The sequence below is a fragment of the Anopheles arabiensis genome, chromosome 2 (genome assembly GCF_016920715.1).
Source record: "Anopheles arabiensis isolate DONGOLA chromosome 2, AaraD3, whole genome shotgun sequence".
Lineage (NCBI taxonomy): Eukaryota > Metazoa > Arthropoda > Insecta > Diptera > Culicidae > Anopheles > Anopheles arabiensis.
Window position 1 is genome coordinate 79958397 of NC_053517.1, and position 15281 is coordinate 79973677.

At 44.2% G+C, this 15281-nt stretch overlaps 1 protein-coding gene across 8 annotated transcripts in view; it reads left to right on the forward strand.

Annotated features, from left to right (window-relative positions):
* Nucleotides 1-15281, forward strand: part of LOC120895473 — a 126159-nt gene that overhangs the window by 73539 nt on the left and 37339 nt on the right. For all 8 annotated transcript variants that reach the window (XM_040298907.1, XM_040298906.1, XM_040298913.1 and 5 more), the window contains one exon: nt 6209-6266. In XM_040298907.1, the coding sequence (XP_040154841.1) occupies nt 6209-6266 (58 nt within the window). The remainder of the gene's footprint in view (nt 1-6208; nt 6267-15281) is intronic.

The following is a 15281-nucleotide window of genomic DNA, read 5'->3' on the forward strand; positions in this document are numbered from 1 at the left end:
AAGCAAGGTTTTCGTTGGGTAATATAATTGTAAAATCAACAGAAAGGGTGTTTTAATTATTAAAAAATATATTATGATATCCCTCTATCAACTTTACAGAAGCAATATTTTAAAGTGCTTTATTACCAACAAAAACAGCACTTACACGTACGATACGAACCTCACATTTAGAATGAACTTTAATTATTTTTCAAATTTTCAATTTTATTCCCATAGAGCTTGCAACCTAATGAAGATCAAAGCAGTAGCAAATTAAAACTTTCTTGCAAACCAAAAAAACCTACACCTTCTAATGCTGCTGCAAAGGTTGGGCTGTCATTACTTTAAGTTTTGCGCACCAACCCCAAAACCCATAAACTACCACTTGCAGCGTACCAGAAGCGGTTTTGCTGTGGAAACTTTACCATCAACCGAAGTAACCCTTTGAGCGGAAAGTTAATTCGCTTTTCATTTCGCTTTCAAACATATTTCGCCTCCGTACCGCATACCGTCCCTTCTCATTCCTCCACCGCTCATCCCCATCCCCACGCCCATCCGTATTGTGCTTTTAATTGCTACCACCGGCAGAGATTTCGGGTGCATTGCAAATGAGCTTTGCGTTCCGCAGTTTCGGTTTCCCATCCAATCAGACTTTTCAAGCAGCTGCGAGGAGCTCAAAGCTGCGATGTTCTCATTGCGGTTGCTTTGGCAACGGTTCCTCGTATTGCCCGAACTGCACCAACCGGTACCACAAACTGTCACTTGTGTTTGTATGTGTGTGTGTGTCTTCAGCGTGTTTGTTTTTCCATCTGCTCGAATCACTTCCCTATTTTAGAAAACTCTTTTCGCCAAGGTAATTTGCCAAATTTCCAAGAACTATGCTTCACGTCGGGTCCGTCCGTTTGTTTGCGTCTGGCGAAGGATGCAACTCAGCACCGGCTCAGTTCGCTGGCAGTGCTGTTGCAAGACAAGGGCGGGCAGCATATTTGATGGTGTAACTCTGCTACTTTCCGGGGAGGTGGTGTTATTTGTTGGTTGGCTTTTTTTTGTATAGTACCATTTCACCCGGCATGCTTGCGTCAAACGGTGCACATTGGCACGGTTTGTGGTTGGGAAGTAGTTTTAATTAGCGAAATTAAAATCACACAAATGTGGTACATTGCTCATGGCTAGTTTGTTTAATGTTGTTTTTCAACCAAAACCAGGCTAGAGTGATGCACGTTGCTTCACACTCATTAGTAAAATTAAACTTTTTTTGTGTGCTGTTCCAGTTGGAGTTGCTGTTTGAAAACAATTCAAATTGGAAGAATAGTGGAAAAAGACGAACGTTCATCGTTAAAATTATTCACACTTATCGTATATATTTATAAAATTTCAAAACATGGCTAAACCTTCAACAAACTGAACAGACTTTTCCCGTCATAGGGAAACACTTTCATTTTTTTATTTCCACCATATAGTTTATCAAGCATCTCGTCCTGGTTAAATTCCCCACTGGTTGACAGGTCCTGTTTCATCAGCGATAAAATTAATGTCTCGCAAGTCGTGTGAAAATGCACCGCTGCTACAGTGTAAAATGCAATCAGCAGGATTATATTAGATTGCACTCACGACATAGCAGGATGGGTTTAAGCCATCCTCTTCATTACCTTTTGAGTAGACGTTTAATTCAAGTGAGCAATGGGACGGAGAGAAGCGTAGAGTGAGAGAATGTGATAGAGTGAAAAAACTCATTTTGCGATGTATTTTTTTTCTACTAAACTTTAAAATGGCAACTGTGGTGCAGGATTTCCTTACGCATGCAACGCTACAGCGCGCGGTACACGAGAGTTGAAAATAGACGAACGTTCTTCTTTCCTTCCGTACGCTCTGCGCAACGGGAAATCGCATCCTCATTTACAAAACATCCGTGGAATGTGCACGTATTTGTGGGTGAGTGTGTGTGTGTATTTGTTTGTTTGTGTACGCACACACACACCAAACAGTAGGAATAAAATCAAGGAATGCAATACCAGCAGCATCCCAGAAATGCAGCGATGCAGAAAAAATGATTGGAATGCTGTTTCTCGAACGCTGCAGATGAGGGGAAGAAGTAAACAAAAAAAAAAGAACAAGAAGCCATAGCATGGGATGGCAGCTGAAAAATAACGTCCTTTTTTGCCGTTTTTTTCCATCCATTTGCTTCTTCACAACTTCCACGAAGTACAAATCGCACAACCGAACGTGACCTGTAAGAGGTAAAGCAGGCAATGGTTTAGATCTAGCAGGCAAACAGGGCACGCCGGTGGAGAGAGAACACACACACACAACGCTTGTAATGCTTCCAAGAGGTGAGTTCATATTCAAATCACTGAGTGAAAGAGCGAAGCAAAGTTCACGTAACGAGATTATCCTGCCCGTGACCGGAAAACGATGTCCGAGCAGTAAGCGCCACCCAGGCAGTGTGGCACCAAGTGTGGTTGTCCCTGTTTCGCTTGCGGGACGCTCGTATCACATGAGCAGCTCGGGCTATTAGGGTGGTCTCCATCGATGGAGACGCTTGGTACCTCACACGGTAAATGGAGACGCTTGGTCGCTGTCGCTGCCGGGCTCGAAGCTCGTACGACCAGCACCACCACCAGCTTTGGACTTCGCGTTTGGAATCTGCCCGCAGCTCACGAGTGTGAAAAATGGCTGATGTCGACAGTGATAGATAGGAGAATTTATGATAATTTAATCAATCATTGACTTTTGCGGATGCGAGTTGTTCGCATCACAGGCTAGAGTGTGTTTGTGTGTGGTGAGAGAGAGCAAGTTTTTGAATGTTTAGAAGGAGTGTGTTCCTTTCCGAAGCTCAGTTGCTTTCCATCCATAGCGAAAAAGGTGAGCCAAATAAATTTGTTCAAACTCGTGAAATACAATTATTATTGAACAACGTGAGAATGATTTAAAAAAAGTTTGGCATGATGTGTTGAGTTCGTTTTTTATAGTTGTTGGAATTGTTTTTCAATCTCAAAATTCCTCACCATAATAATTTCACCACTTGTGATAAAACAATACCATCAGTGTAGCAAACAAATGCTACATCGAAACATTTATCCATTTCACCAATTCCAAGAAATTTGTTCAATATGTGTGCCCTTTGTTTGCCCGTTTTTAATCGATTACGGTTCGATTGATTTCACTGCAATCACTTTATTGTGTTCGGAGCACAAAATGGGCTGTAACAAACACATGTAAACCGGTCCAATGAAATGTATTGTCATCGTTCATGTTTGGTGCTCATTAAGATTAAACGATTCATTGAAAACGAATCCCATTCCATCGTTCGGTGCTGTTCTCTCGCTTAAACAATCGTTACGAAAACCGCAGTGAGCTGGGCAATGGCAAGGCAATTTCAAAAATGGCATTAATATAATGTTCAATTTTTATTACATTCCCTTTTTGCTTTACTATCATTTGTCACCCTATCATAGCACACTCTATCATCCCCGTTCCCTCCCCGCAATCGAACCATTCTCTCCAACCTAGCTTTCCTCACTCTGTCCACTCGATTGCCCAAACTGCAGCTGAAGTGCAGCACTCGATGACATTCGATCGCAATTGTGTGCGGCCACGATTAAACAACTTCGTGTGCACTGTTTGGTCTCACCTCCAGCCCCCGCAGCTAGGTCTGTGTTTGTTGCCTGCCTTTGGTTGGAAAGTTAAAGTTCGTTTCCCTTCGTCCCATGAGGGTAGGTTTGCACCCACACACACACACGCGCACACGGGTGTAGGAATATCCGGTTTTGCGTGGCCGGTAGTCGTAAAATTGTGTACGCCACGCCACAACAGCAAACAACACCAAGCGTGGGGGGGGGGCTACTGCCGACATGGTAGGATTATATGGTGCCACTGCCCGGGACAGCCATTGACTGATGATGATGGGGTCGTTTACATCAAACCGGCCCGGGTCTGGTAGACGAGACACACCGAGTGCAACGAACAGGCGGGCTGCCTACAGCGAATCATCGCTCGGCCACCTCGGGTGATCAATGGCGAGGGAAGTTTGGGAGATAAGAGAATGAGGGATTTTGACCACCAAAACAGGATCACGATCACGCTTAGGGGATGATTGGACAAAAAATAGTGCTACGTGCAAGCGTACTGTGTGGGGTATGAGCTAGAAGCGAGGGTGGATGTTTGGAAAATCGTTGCCAATTGAATCAAGTTCCGTGCCCCCACTGCAAGGGGGAATAGCGACAAACCAGAAATTAGATTTTGAATGTAGCAGCAACATGTCAGTCTGGTGGTTAAAGTGAAACGATTATTTTCTGTTTGCTCGAAGTACACGATATCGTAATGCAATCAGGCAGAGATGCACGTAACATGGCAAATTGATTGCAGTTGATTTGATAAAATTGTTACACAAAAAGGCTTATTATATCATGTTACAGTTTTCAGATATCGTCTGATGTACTTAAATACGTGAAATTGCCTTTATATGCATTTACTTTATATGTACCGATCAAACATAAATGAAAGTAATGCATTCCTCTTTGATTGATCAAATCAGTGAAAAAGTTGATCCTCTACTGAGTTGTTCTCAACCATCCAATCACCCAGCAGACTACGAAACTAGTCCACACGAGGTGTCAATTAGATTAGATCAAAACCACCCAACGCCAGGCAAACGATACAGCCAGGGTCAATTACCGATCGATTATTGGTTCGGTCGAGATGCTATGCAGCAGTCGTTCCGTGACACACCCAACGAATCGTCCGTAAATGCTTCCCATACCTAAAATAATCCCGAAGCGGGAAATTGTGTTCCAAGCTCGTGATCCGGTAGAAGACACATACAGCGGCGGGGATATGAGGCGAGGGGTGGATGTGATGTGCTGGAAAAGGGTGGGATGAAGTTAAAGCCATTTGTCGTCTCCCAATCGGCACAAGACATTTCCGGGAATGCAATCGAGTGTAGAACCAATTACCACGTTACGATGAAACGAGCTGGAAAGAAAGATCCATTTCAACCGGCGGAGGAGGACATTACATTGAGTAGCTTCGCATTTACTTTTTGGATTTTTTTATACATCAGCAAGAATACACAAATTCTGGATAACAATGGAATACATTGATTATCATTTTCGGAAAACACACAGAACAAATTAATTGATTTGAATAAAGATAGAGACCGAGAGAGTGAAGAGCTGCACAAAAAAATAATAGTTAATTCTTTTTCCTATTTTTTCGTAACAATCTGCTTTTTTTGTTTTTCCGTTATTGATAAAATTGTCTTATGGTGTAGACTACACATTACGTTCAATTGAGATTGAAAACACTGCGAGCAAAATATAAGCAATATTTTATTCAAACAATATGTATCGTCTTGTGCAGTGGTGAAGGCAAACGATGGACTGCGGAAAACACTCACACTCACGACGTGTTATTCAAACATCCTGACAAATGGGTTTTTTTCCTGCCGATTTTGTTGACTGTACTTTCTAGGGAAACCCCTCAATCATCCCTCCTTCCAACCTTCACACCAAATGAATAACAAACTTCTGTCTCGTGCATTTGTGTCAGTGATGCACCCCACTCTTGGCGTGAGTACGATCGTATGCCTCGTAAAATCTCAGCAAGCGATGGACGCTTCCACTAGCATGCCCTCTCATTGGCACACGATGCGATCCAACGCACATGCTCTCACCACACTTACATTTCCCACTCCCGCTGGCACAAGCGCGCACACACACACATCACACACATTTTGCGTCGTAAAGGAATGCAACGATCGATGCACGATCCTCACAGTTCAAGATCATGTCAAGCCGAAGTGGGGAGAGAAAGTGAGAAAGTTTGTTTCCCACTTTTATTCTTCGATGATTCAATAGTAAACGGAAGCAAATGCACCCGACCATTTAGCGTTGCTTTCAGCACAAGTGTGCGTATGTGTGTGTATGTGTGTGTGTCTGTAAGTGTGTTTATATTCCCGGTTGCATGCAAAAAAAAATCAATATTTCCCCATTCCTTGCTCAGTAAATTGACACCCAGCGCGTCGCCCGCCGCACTATGTCCGTTTTAGTTTCACAGCGGCACGCGAACACTTACACGCTTCGGTTTCAGTTTCATTTACTGCCATTCTCCATCCTCCCTTTTGCACTCTCGCAACCCGCTCGCCCCCAGTGGCGGGCAAACAGTGCATGTGCAAAATGCAGCCCGAGTAGTGCGCCTGGTTCAGTAATGCGGTATCGTTGTCTCGTTGCAGATCGCGGACGTCGCCACGGTGGAAACGACGGACAGCTCGAGCTACAAACGACTGATATGTAAGTACACCCTTTTTCTTAGCCGTACGTTTTCAATCTTTAATCACAAGCCACAAGTCACATGAATTTACACGATTCAGCAAACCCGCGTTTACGGATTTTTGACAGATTCGGTCGGTCGAACTAATTGGTCGAACGGCCGGGAGGGCGCAAGCGAAAATCGTTCCAATTCGTGCCACAGTGAGTGAGTCAGTGACAGTTATGCAATGATCAGTTCAGCGCCAGTGCCACGCCGATAAAAGTCATAATGATTGACCAGTGCAATGGAGATGCAGTTATTTCTTGTGATTGTGCGCTTTACCCTTGGGGTGAACCTACATTCAACCCGCCTCCCTCCCCCCAATTGCGTCTCTCAAAGTGTGTGCGTGTGTTTGTGTATTAGTGGTTTAGAGTGTGAGTGGATGTATCATGATTGTGCACCCGTTGACCGATCCGATGATTTAGTGCGTGCAGTGACACTCTCGCTTTGGCACGGTGCACTATCGTTGCAGCGTTGCATGCATTAGGGGTTTCCCTTGATCTGTCTCGCTTCCGTTCGAAGCATGAGCAGGCAGTGCAAGACCGTGAGAGACACGCAAGGGGAAAGGGAATGGTTTATTGTCATTTTTGCCGTCACGGTTACAATTACGATTCGTTTCGCGCCAATGCATTAACATGGGATAAGGGCAACGAAGATAACGGAGTGAGACAGAGCGATGGAGAGCAGATTTAGAGTGGGACAAGACATACAAGACACAAGCTAATATAGTTGGCGGTGTTACAGTGACAATCGCATCACCGTCAATGGTACTGGGCGGTGATGTAATTGGTAATAATTCATGCTCATAACGATCGTCAGGGCTGTAACAAGATGCATGTGCACGGGATTCGGTTGCACAAAGCGATTGTATGTAGTTTTTTTCTATCACAAGCTTTTCTTTAGCTTTATTTTTCATTCTTGCAGCAAATTGTTCTGTTCAACTTTTGGTTTGGATATATTGCACCAAGTATTTACAAACAAATAAACGATAAAACAGGAGTTAGATGAAAGTTTTTCCTTAAATGAAGCATTATATTTTTCTATTTAATAAGATACTCCAGTATGTTAGGTAACATGAAAAAATACTATTAATGGGGGCCTTCGCGATTCTAGTTAGTTTTTTGTATGGAGTTTGACAGTTGGAGGCTGAAATCATGTAAACAATCCATACAAAACCACACAAAAAACTAGCCTGCGATTTTCATTCTAGAAAATTTTAGCCTAAAAGCTAGAATTAGATTCGAGTACATGCTCGAAAACATGGGTTTGTTTACATTTATCCCATGGTGCATTAAAGAGATCAGGTGGTGAAATCTGGAATCAAAGTGTATGTAGTCCAGGTGGTCTCATAGCATTTTTTCATAACCAATTTTGAACATCACTTTTTGGCAGAACGGGTGAAATTTTTTTCTCAAACAAGCTTTCTGGAGGGTTGACGAATACTCAAAACACTTTTACAATCTTCATTCAGAATCAGAAGCGATAAAAATCAGCCTTCTAAATTCATACACCTTGGGATAAGCCCACCTGTATATTATACTCAATTAGATAGCTACTCGAAAACTGCTATCCAATGCAAACAGCTGACAGGCTGAAATTTCAGCCTACGAATTTCAAAAGGAAAGGGCCCCAATGCAAGGTTTTACGGTCATAAAAATAAGAAGAAGATTGTTCCACTGACAGGCTTAAATTTCAGCTTTCTGGCTTAAAATGTAAAAGACGCCACTACTAAACTATTACTATCAAAAACAGATATTGAAACTTGCAAGACACGAAAAAAAACTCGTGCCTTATTGTTTTGTAACAGAAAATGACATTTTTTTAAAATAACTGTCAATTGTTGGCAAACATTTCCCGGAAAGCGTTACCCACATTCATTTAATGTATTTAATACCCCTAGAAATCAATGGTTTTCCTAATCTATATCTGATTTTAAAGAAACAGAAACGAATAAGATTTTCCTTCTCTAATTAGAATCAATCTTCTTCTTCTTCTTCTTCTTTGGCTCAACAACCGATGTCGGTCAAGGCCTGCCTGTACCCACTTGTGGGCTTGGCTTTCAGTGACTAATAGATTTCCCCCCATAGCAGGATAGTCAGTCCTACGTATGGCGGCGCGGTCTATTTGGGGATTGAACCCATGACGGGCATGTTGTTAAGTCGTACGAGTTGACGACTGTACTACGAGACCGGCCCAATTAGAATCAATATGATGAATTAATTGCACGAAAAAAAGAAATTACCTGCCTCAATATGGACAAGTTTTCTTTATTGAAATCATAACGTACATCATCAAAATATTTTCCAGCTCTAATTAACTAGCCTATTCATAGACCGCTCGCCCCGCGCTCACACAGACAATCGGACGTGATTATATTTAAACCATAAAAGAGAATTAATTTGATCTTACAATCAGCGCTAATTCGCACCATGTTCCATGTTGGCTTCCATCGATGAAGCTCAGGCCCAAATGGTTATCGCGAACAGTACACCAAAGTAATATTATTTCTGCTAGTAACAATAAACAGTGCCAACCTTGGCATTGTCAGCCTCTCATCACTTTTCCTGGAAGCACAGCTTATACCTTCGACGCGCTCCTGCTTCGAGCATTTCTCTAGCCCCAGCCATCCAGCACTGTATGCCCACCAGAGCTGGATCGGCCCAGCCCGGGCCTGGAAGTCGATCTGCACTGGCGGCTGCCAGCTTTCCACTCTGCCAGCGGCCAACCAAACACCGTCTAATAATGCCCACCGGGTATTGTTGGGTGCGTCCTGTATTTTTCCGGCGAACCGTCGGTGTAATAGAGCACCCCGTGCGTTTGGATGAAGCTTTCCGATCGATCCACTTCCCGGAACCGGTCGGGTGTGTGCTGTTTTTGAAGCAAGTGCCGTGATACAATCGTCATCGTACCCTTGACAGTACGCACACACAGAGCGAAGGATGTAAAGCGCTTGTAATGCAAACTTTCTACTAAAGGGTGTACAGTTTCGAGTTGTAAGCCAAGAAAAAAACAGACGGAGAAAAATCACTCTTTAATTAACACTAATGAATTTTTGCAACAGCAGTCAAAGGTACGAGGCAAACTGCCGCAGGGCTGTCACCATGGGCTCGAGAGAACCAACCTGCTGCTGCTGGGGCTGCTACTTCTTTCCAGTACTTTCCGACCCAGTTCGATGCAATATCATCTTTAGAGGGGAAAAACGGAATGTAAAAGGCTTGGTGTTTGATTGTTGTTACATTCATTTTCCACATCTCGACGACTGTGTCTGCACGTTTTGCACGAAACACTCTCGTTCGGAACACACCGCAGGGCAGGGACATTTAATCCCCGCTAATTAGAAATAGATCTTCCGGGAAATTGTGGTTCGGTGCCTGAGGCCCTGTTTGTGGTCGTTGTGCGTTCAATTAAAGCGTCAAAAGTTGTTGCGATTTCAAATATGGCCCTGGTTGTGCTTGTTGCTTAAAGCTTCGCTAGCGTTAGTGTGATTTATCATGACAATCAATAGCATAAAACATGCAAAGAAAATTAAGCAGTTTTGGAAATGTTTGTTCTTGACTGCCAACAATCAAATCTGCCATTGGACTGTGACCTCTTTTTTGTACCTTAAATCACCCACAGGGCATCTCGTGTCGCTCGTGTGACACGCTCAGTGACGGTCGGCAAAATGGTCAGCCATATAAAACACAGATAGCCCTGGCACGAACTGCTGTTCCACTGTTGCATCGGTAATTTGTTAATCTGTAGCGTAATTATTTTAATTACTCGCCGCACACACTCTCGACACGACCGTCGGGCATCACAGCAAGGTTAGCCGTTGCAGGCCACCAGCAACAGCAGCAGTAGCAGCAGCACAAGCAGCTCCGTCAGACAACGATCACACGCACACACGATCTTGCCTTCCGCTTATGCAAAGTATCGCTCGCTGGAGTTGATTGCTAGGAAGGAACTGCGTCAGTCCCCGATACTGACGCGACCGTAAAAGTGCATAACAATCCCCGGTGACAAAGTGACGATGGCGGGGAAAGGTGATGTAGGGCGGTCCGTGTTCTGTGGACGTGGAACGACTTCCGAGTGGGAAATTGAGCGAAACAGCATTGAAAACGGCCAAGGGCGACTGACAACGGTTTTAATTCTAGCCGCAGCACGACGATCGATTTAATTTGCTTCTAATTCTAGGCTAATCGCTGGAACAGCTTTGGCCAGCGATTGCATGGTTTTCGTAAAAGCTTTTTTTGTCTTGTTTAAGTATAGCTGGAAATGGCTGCTCTGAAAATAGACCGAATTGCTCTTAATATTTTCATTAACTGCTATTACGTATTCAATAAACGAGAAACAAGTGATCTTAATTATCAATTTCCCCATATTTCCTTGAGGAGCAGTATTTGTCAATAAATATAAGCAAAGGAACCTTTTTTCAATCATTACACAATTACACAAGCAATTTAAACATAAAAGAACCCACTACTACCAGATCTTCATCATCAATAGGGTACGGTTTTTGACCCTTCTATCCCTCCTTGTTCGGATAGGAACTTCGTTATGAGCAGATAATTACACGGTACGCATGTCTAATCTTGCTTGCCGAAAGGAGGAAACTAGTGGCGTAACACTGGCAAGTCCTACATGTGGAACACTCTCCTCTTGAGACCCAAGCAAAACAAGGCTGCCGGTTCGGGCCGGACAAACTCCGAGCAGGAAATTAACCAATCCAGTGGTGCGTTCGATACTTTGATTGCCACTTTACGAAAGCAGTTTAATTGAGTTTACTACATGTATGCAGTTCGAAGCCGGAAAGGATGAAAGCGGCACAATGGCGTTTCTCAGTGGTCGGTGCACGGTTGTAGCAGTAGCTGTAGCAGTGGTAGGACTGTCAGCATCCAGCATCTGACGTCGTTTGTTGCCTCGGTTCGGTGTGTTACTGTACCGTCCAGTCTTCCCGATTTTGACGAAGCGAGCAACCGAATTCGAATCCATCCCCAAACGTAGGGCAAGGAGCTGGTAGAATCTCTGGGCGACACGGGACAAACGGAAACCGCTCCCATTTGCGTGCGTTTAGCTTCCACGCTTCCTCCCATTTCCAATAGTGCCAATCTTCCATTCCAGCCAGATGGATGGCAAAAGCCTTCGCACAGTCCAGTCGCTATTTTCTGAGCAAAATTCCAGTGCTTGTACCACGCCCCACTTGTGCCTATACCGGGCAACGATGTACGGCGTGACCAAATGTGTGTGTCTGTATTTGCGCAAAGTCCTGTGTTGCATTCGCAGCTCTACAGCTCCCGATCCACAACCGGGAATACACACGGCCACCCTGTGCACGGCTGTGTGGTCGTAGTGGTCGGATTTTGGAATTACGATTTCGTGCCCGGTTCCACGGGCGAGGAGATTTATGTACAACTTCAACCAACGGACAGGAATGCCGTACGGTAAACCGTTTAAATTGGCGAAACAGTTCCATTTGCAATTGGATGTAAATTTTAAAACACTCATCCCATTCGGCTGCAACTGTTACAGCGCTGAATCAGTGCAAGCAAATAGTGCGAAGCACCATCAACATTCAAACTAATTATGCAGCAACACAGAGCAAGACAACAAGACAGAAAACGAAGTGCATGAAACATTATGTCACATCCTTTTTCAGCTCTGGAGTCGTGCCAATACGCGGTTTGATAAATCGTCCCATTCGAGGCAAAACCTTCACGGTCCATCTTTCAACGGTCCATTTAGTTAGATGTCATTAAGATGCAGTGATGTAGGTCGCACTGCTAGTTCTGCCCGACGGCGTGCAGCAAAGTGTCGTGGTTCCTGTTGGTGTCGGTGGATGAGTTTTTGCACCACTGCGCCCTGTGCTCCAAAACGGACCAAGAGCACGGCAATTAATCAAAATTATGAAGCACAACAGCAAAAGAAACACTTTCATCAAACCGTCTCAAAAGAGACGCAAACGGAGCCGTCAGCAGCGACCACAGCAACGACCTGGCACTGTAATGTGCCGAAAGGTTATTAGACCATGCGGCGTGGGTAAAGTAGTGCAAAATTAATATTTAATTTCGATGCTTCGATTGTTTTTTTTTAAGGTTTGAGGTTGAGTTATGCAAAGAAGTGAACTGTAGTCCCTCTCATTGATTTAACTTTAGATAACTCTAGCTGTCACGAGTACTGAGGATTAGGTAGTCCAAAATGATCCAGCAAAAAGATTTATTTAAAGTTAAAGTTAAAAATATTTAGCTATTTAGCTTAGTATTGGCCTTTTTCATAGGTCCAACTTAACTAGCTCCGACAAAACCCATGGCTTCATAAATCAGATGGAAGCAAATCCCAACCAATTTATCGCTCTCCCCCGAACAACTCACTGTATTGCGCAATTGTTGCGCACTATCACCCATCCGTTATCACCTTCAGCACACACTAGAGCGCTAGTTAACGGTGCAAAGCACAACCTTTTGCCTCGCTATCGGAAAATCGATCTATTGGACCAATCGACCCACAGACACACCTTCCGTCTCGCTTTTCCCGCGCTTTCCATTCCACAGCCAATTGCAAAACAGCGCCCATTTCGAACACGAAGCTAGAATAACTTTGCTGGCGCACGTGTCTGGAGCAGGGAGGAAGGCAAGTGTGGGAAGGACAGTCTTTATCAGCGAACCACCCGCTAAGCATACACCGCTGCTAAACAAGTGCTAATCGAAACGGTAGAAAATGTGTGTATGCACCATTTCCTCCACCGTCCTTCCAGCCTCTCCCTCTCCCCTCTCACCCAGTAGCGAGCGGTTTTTGTGTGTATGTTGCGCCTGCTTTGTTTGATTTTGGATCGACCTTGGGCGCTTTCGCCACTGCCAACTAGCTCATCATTGAACTGTCGATGAGGTTCTGTTGGGTTGTGTTTCTCTCCACCTTTCTGCACCGCCCCGATTTGGCTCAGACAAGTCCCCCTTTTCCCCGGGGACGTCAATGTGGAAGCTTTTCCAACTTCCGGCTTGCAAAGTCGATTGGACGGAAACGCAACAAAGCACCCCGGGAGTTTCTTTTTTCTGCCCTGTCTCATGCTCATTCTGTCTCCCGGCACACTTCATACACACACACTCGCCTTACAATCAAACACCAATTTCCGTTTCCAATGATAAACAAAGCGCCAGCGTGCACGGTGCTTCGCACCATATTGCTAAACGTGCCCGCCTGCGTTTTTTGTTTGTATGTGTCTTGCTTGGCTTTGTTCAGACAAAGGTAGAGTCACGCGATAACGCGCGACACCTAACACGACACCATCATCGATACGGTACGAGTGTTTTCCATCCCTCCCCCCAAAAAAGAAGAAGGAAGAAGCAACGAGAGGTGGCTAGGGTAAAGCGCTTTTCCACAAATAAAACGAGAAAGATGGTCAGCAGATACGCACCGGATGGTTCTGTCGCCATTTTCATAACCTTATCTGGGGGTAAATGTTTGCGTAGGAGAACGGTAAATAACTGGTGCATTGGAATGAACTTTAGCTCGCGTTGCCCTCGTGCCACCGAGGTTTGGGTTTGGGGCTTTGGAAACTGAGCAAGCGTTGGAAAATGCGAGAAGCCTACCGCTAGCTAGCGTATCTGATTCGGGGGTTTTCCAAGGATTTTTTGATGTTTTTCGATTTCGTTGGAATTTGTGCCTCGATTAATAGGCTGTTTCTAACGTATTTTTGAATCTATCCCTCAACCTGTTATTCATTATTTCCACAAAATGTGTTGAATCAATTGTTTGACAGATGTTGGAACGAAGACAATAATTTGTGGGAACGATTCAAAAATATCTTGTATGGTCTATACATTGAATTTAATGAATAAAAAAACAAGATATATTCTAATTTGTACGACGAATTTAACCATATTCGAGAATCATCCAAAAATCCTTGAGAAAGAACCAAATAACCAAGGAAAACCTTGAAATTCATTGCATCCGATTCGAAGGGCCAATTTGATATAATCGTCGGATTAAAATACGACCAATCATCGATTGAAAGCTCATTTCAAAGTAACATATTATTTCCTAATCATTCACCAGCAAAAGGTGAGTTACATTATTAATTCATGTTGCTAATCATCACCCAGCTTATTCCTCACACTGGCGACGACAATCAGCGCATAATGTCCTCAATTTTCAACACTTACAGTAGCACCTTCTTGACCACCAATTAAGGTGCGCTCAACGAACAGGACACTCCTTTAGCTTAATTCTACCGTAAGCTTACCTTAATGCAAACCGTTCTGTCTTGGGGATTGAGAAGATCCCCACGCACTGACCTACACGTGACAGGTGGAACGCTAAACCCCCCTATCCTATCCGCCTCTGTTCTCGAGAGCTTTAATGGAAAACTTTATTTCGATTGGATTTTCTTCCCACAACGACATATTCCGTTGACTGCCGGATGAAGCAAGTCCAGCGGAGGTTCCGCCTCATTCCCCGGTACGTGTGAGATGTGGACAAATATTTGCATACTTCCGTTGCTTCAGTGCTTCAGTCCGCAAGAAGAAGGGGGTAGCAATGTAAAGAAGGCTAGTGTAGGTTCGATTTCGCCGAACACATCATCCGGATCCTTTCCGAGTTTCACACACACACACACACACACACACACAAACCGACCAGTTTGTATCCTTCCTCTTTCCATGTTGTGGATCGAGCATAAACTCACAGAAGAAACAGACACACACGAAGAAGGAACGGCAGCTCGGAACAGTATTAAGTGATTAATGTTATGTTTTTCCACTTCAATTAAATCGGATCCAAACCGGCCAATACCCAGAGCGAGTGTTTCTGTGTTTGCATACACACAGACATACACACACACATACACATGTAGATCGTACGTTTGCTGCGATGTCTACATTTCGGTCCGAAAATGCCCCCAAGGGACCGGTACCGATGCTGCTCCATCCAATCGGATGCTTCGGGAACCGATCCGGATGAACCGGTGAGACCATGTAAACATGTTTGCACGCAGCGTTTTGGTACGGCCGGCTGCTTCCGAC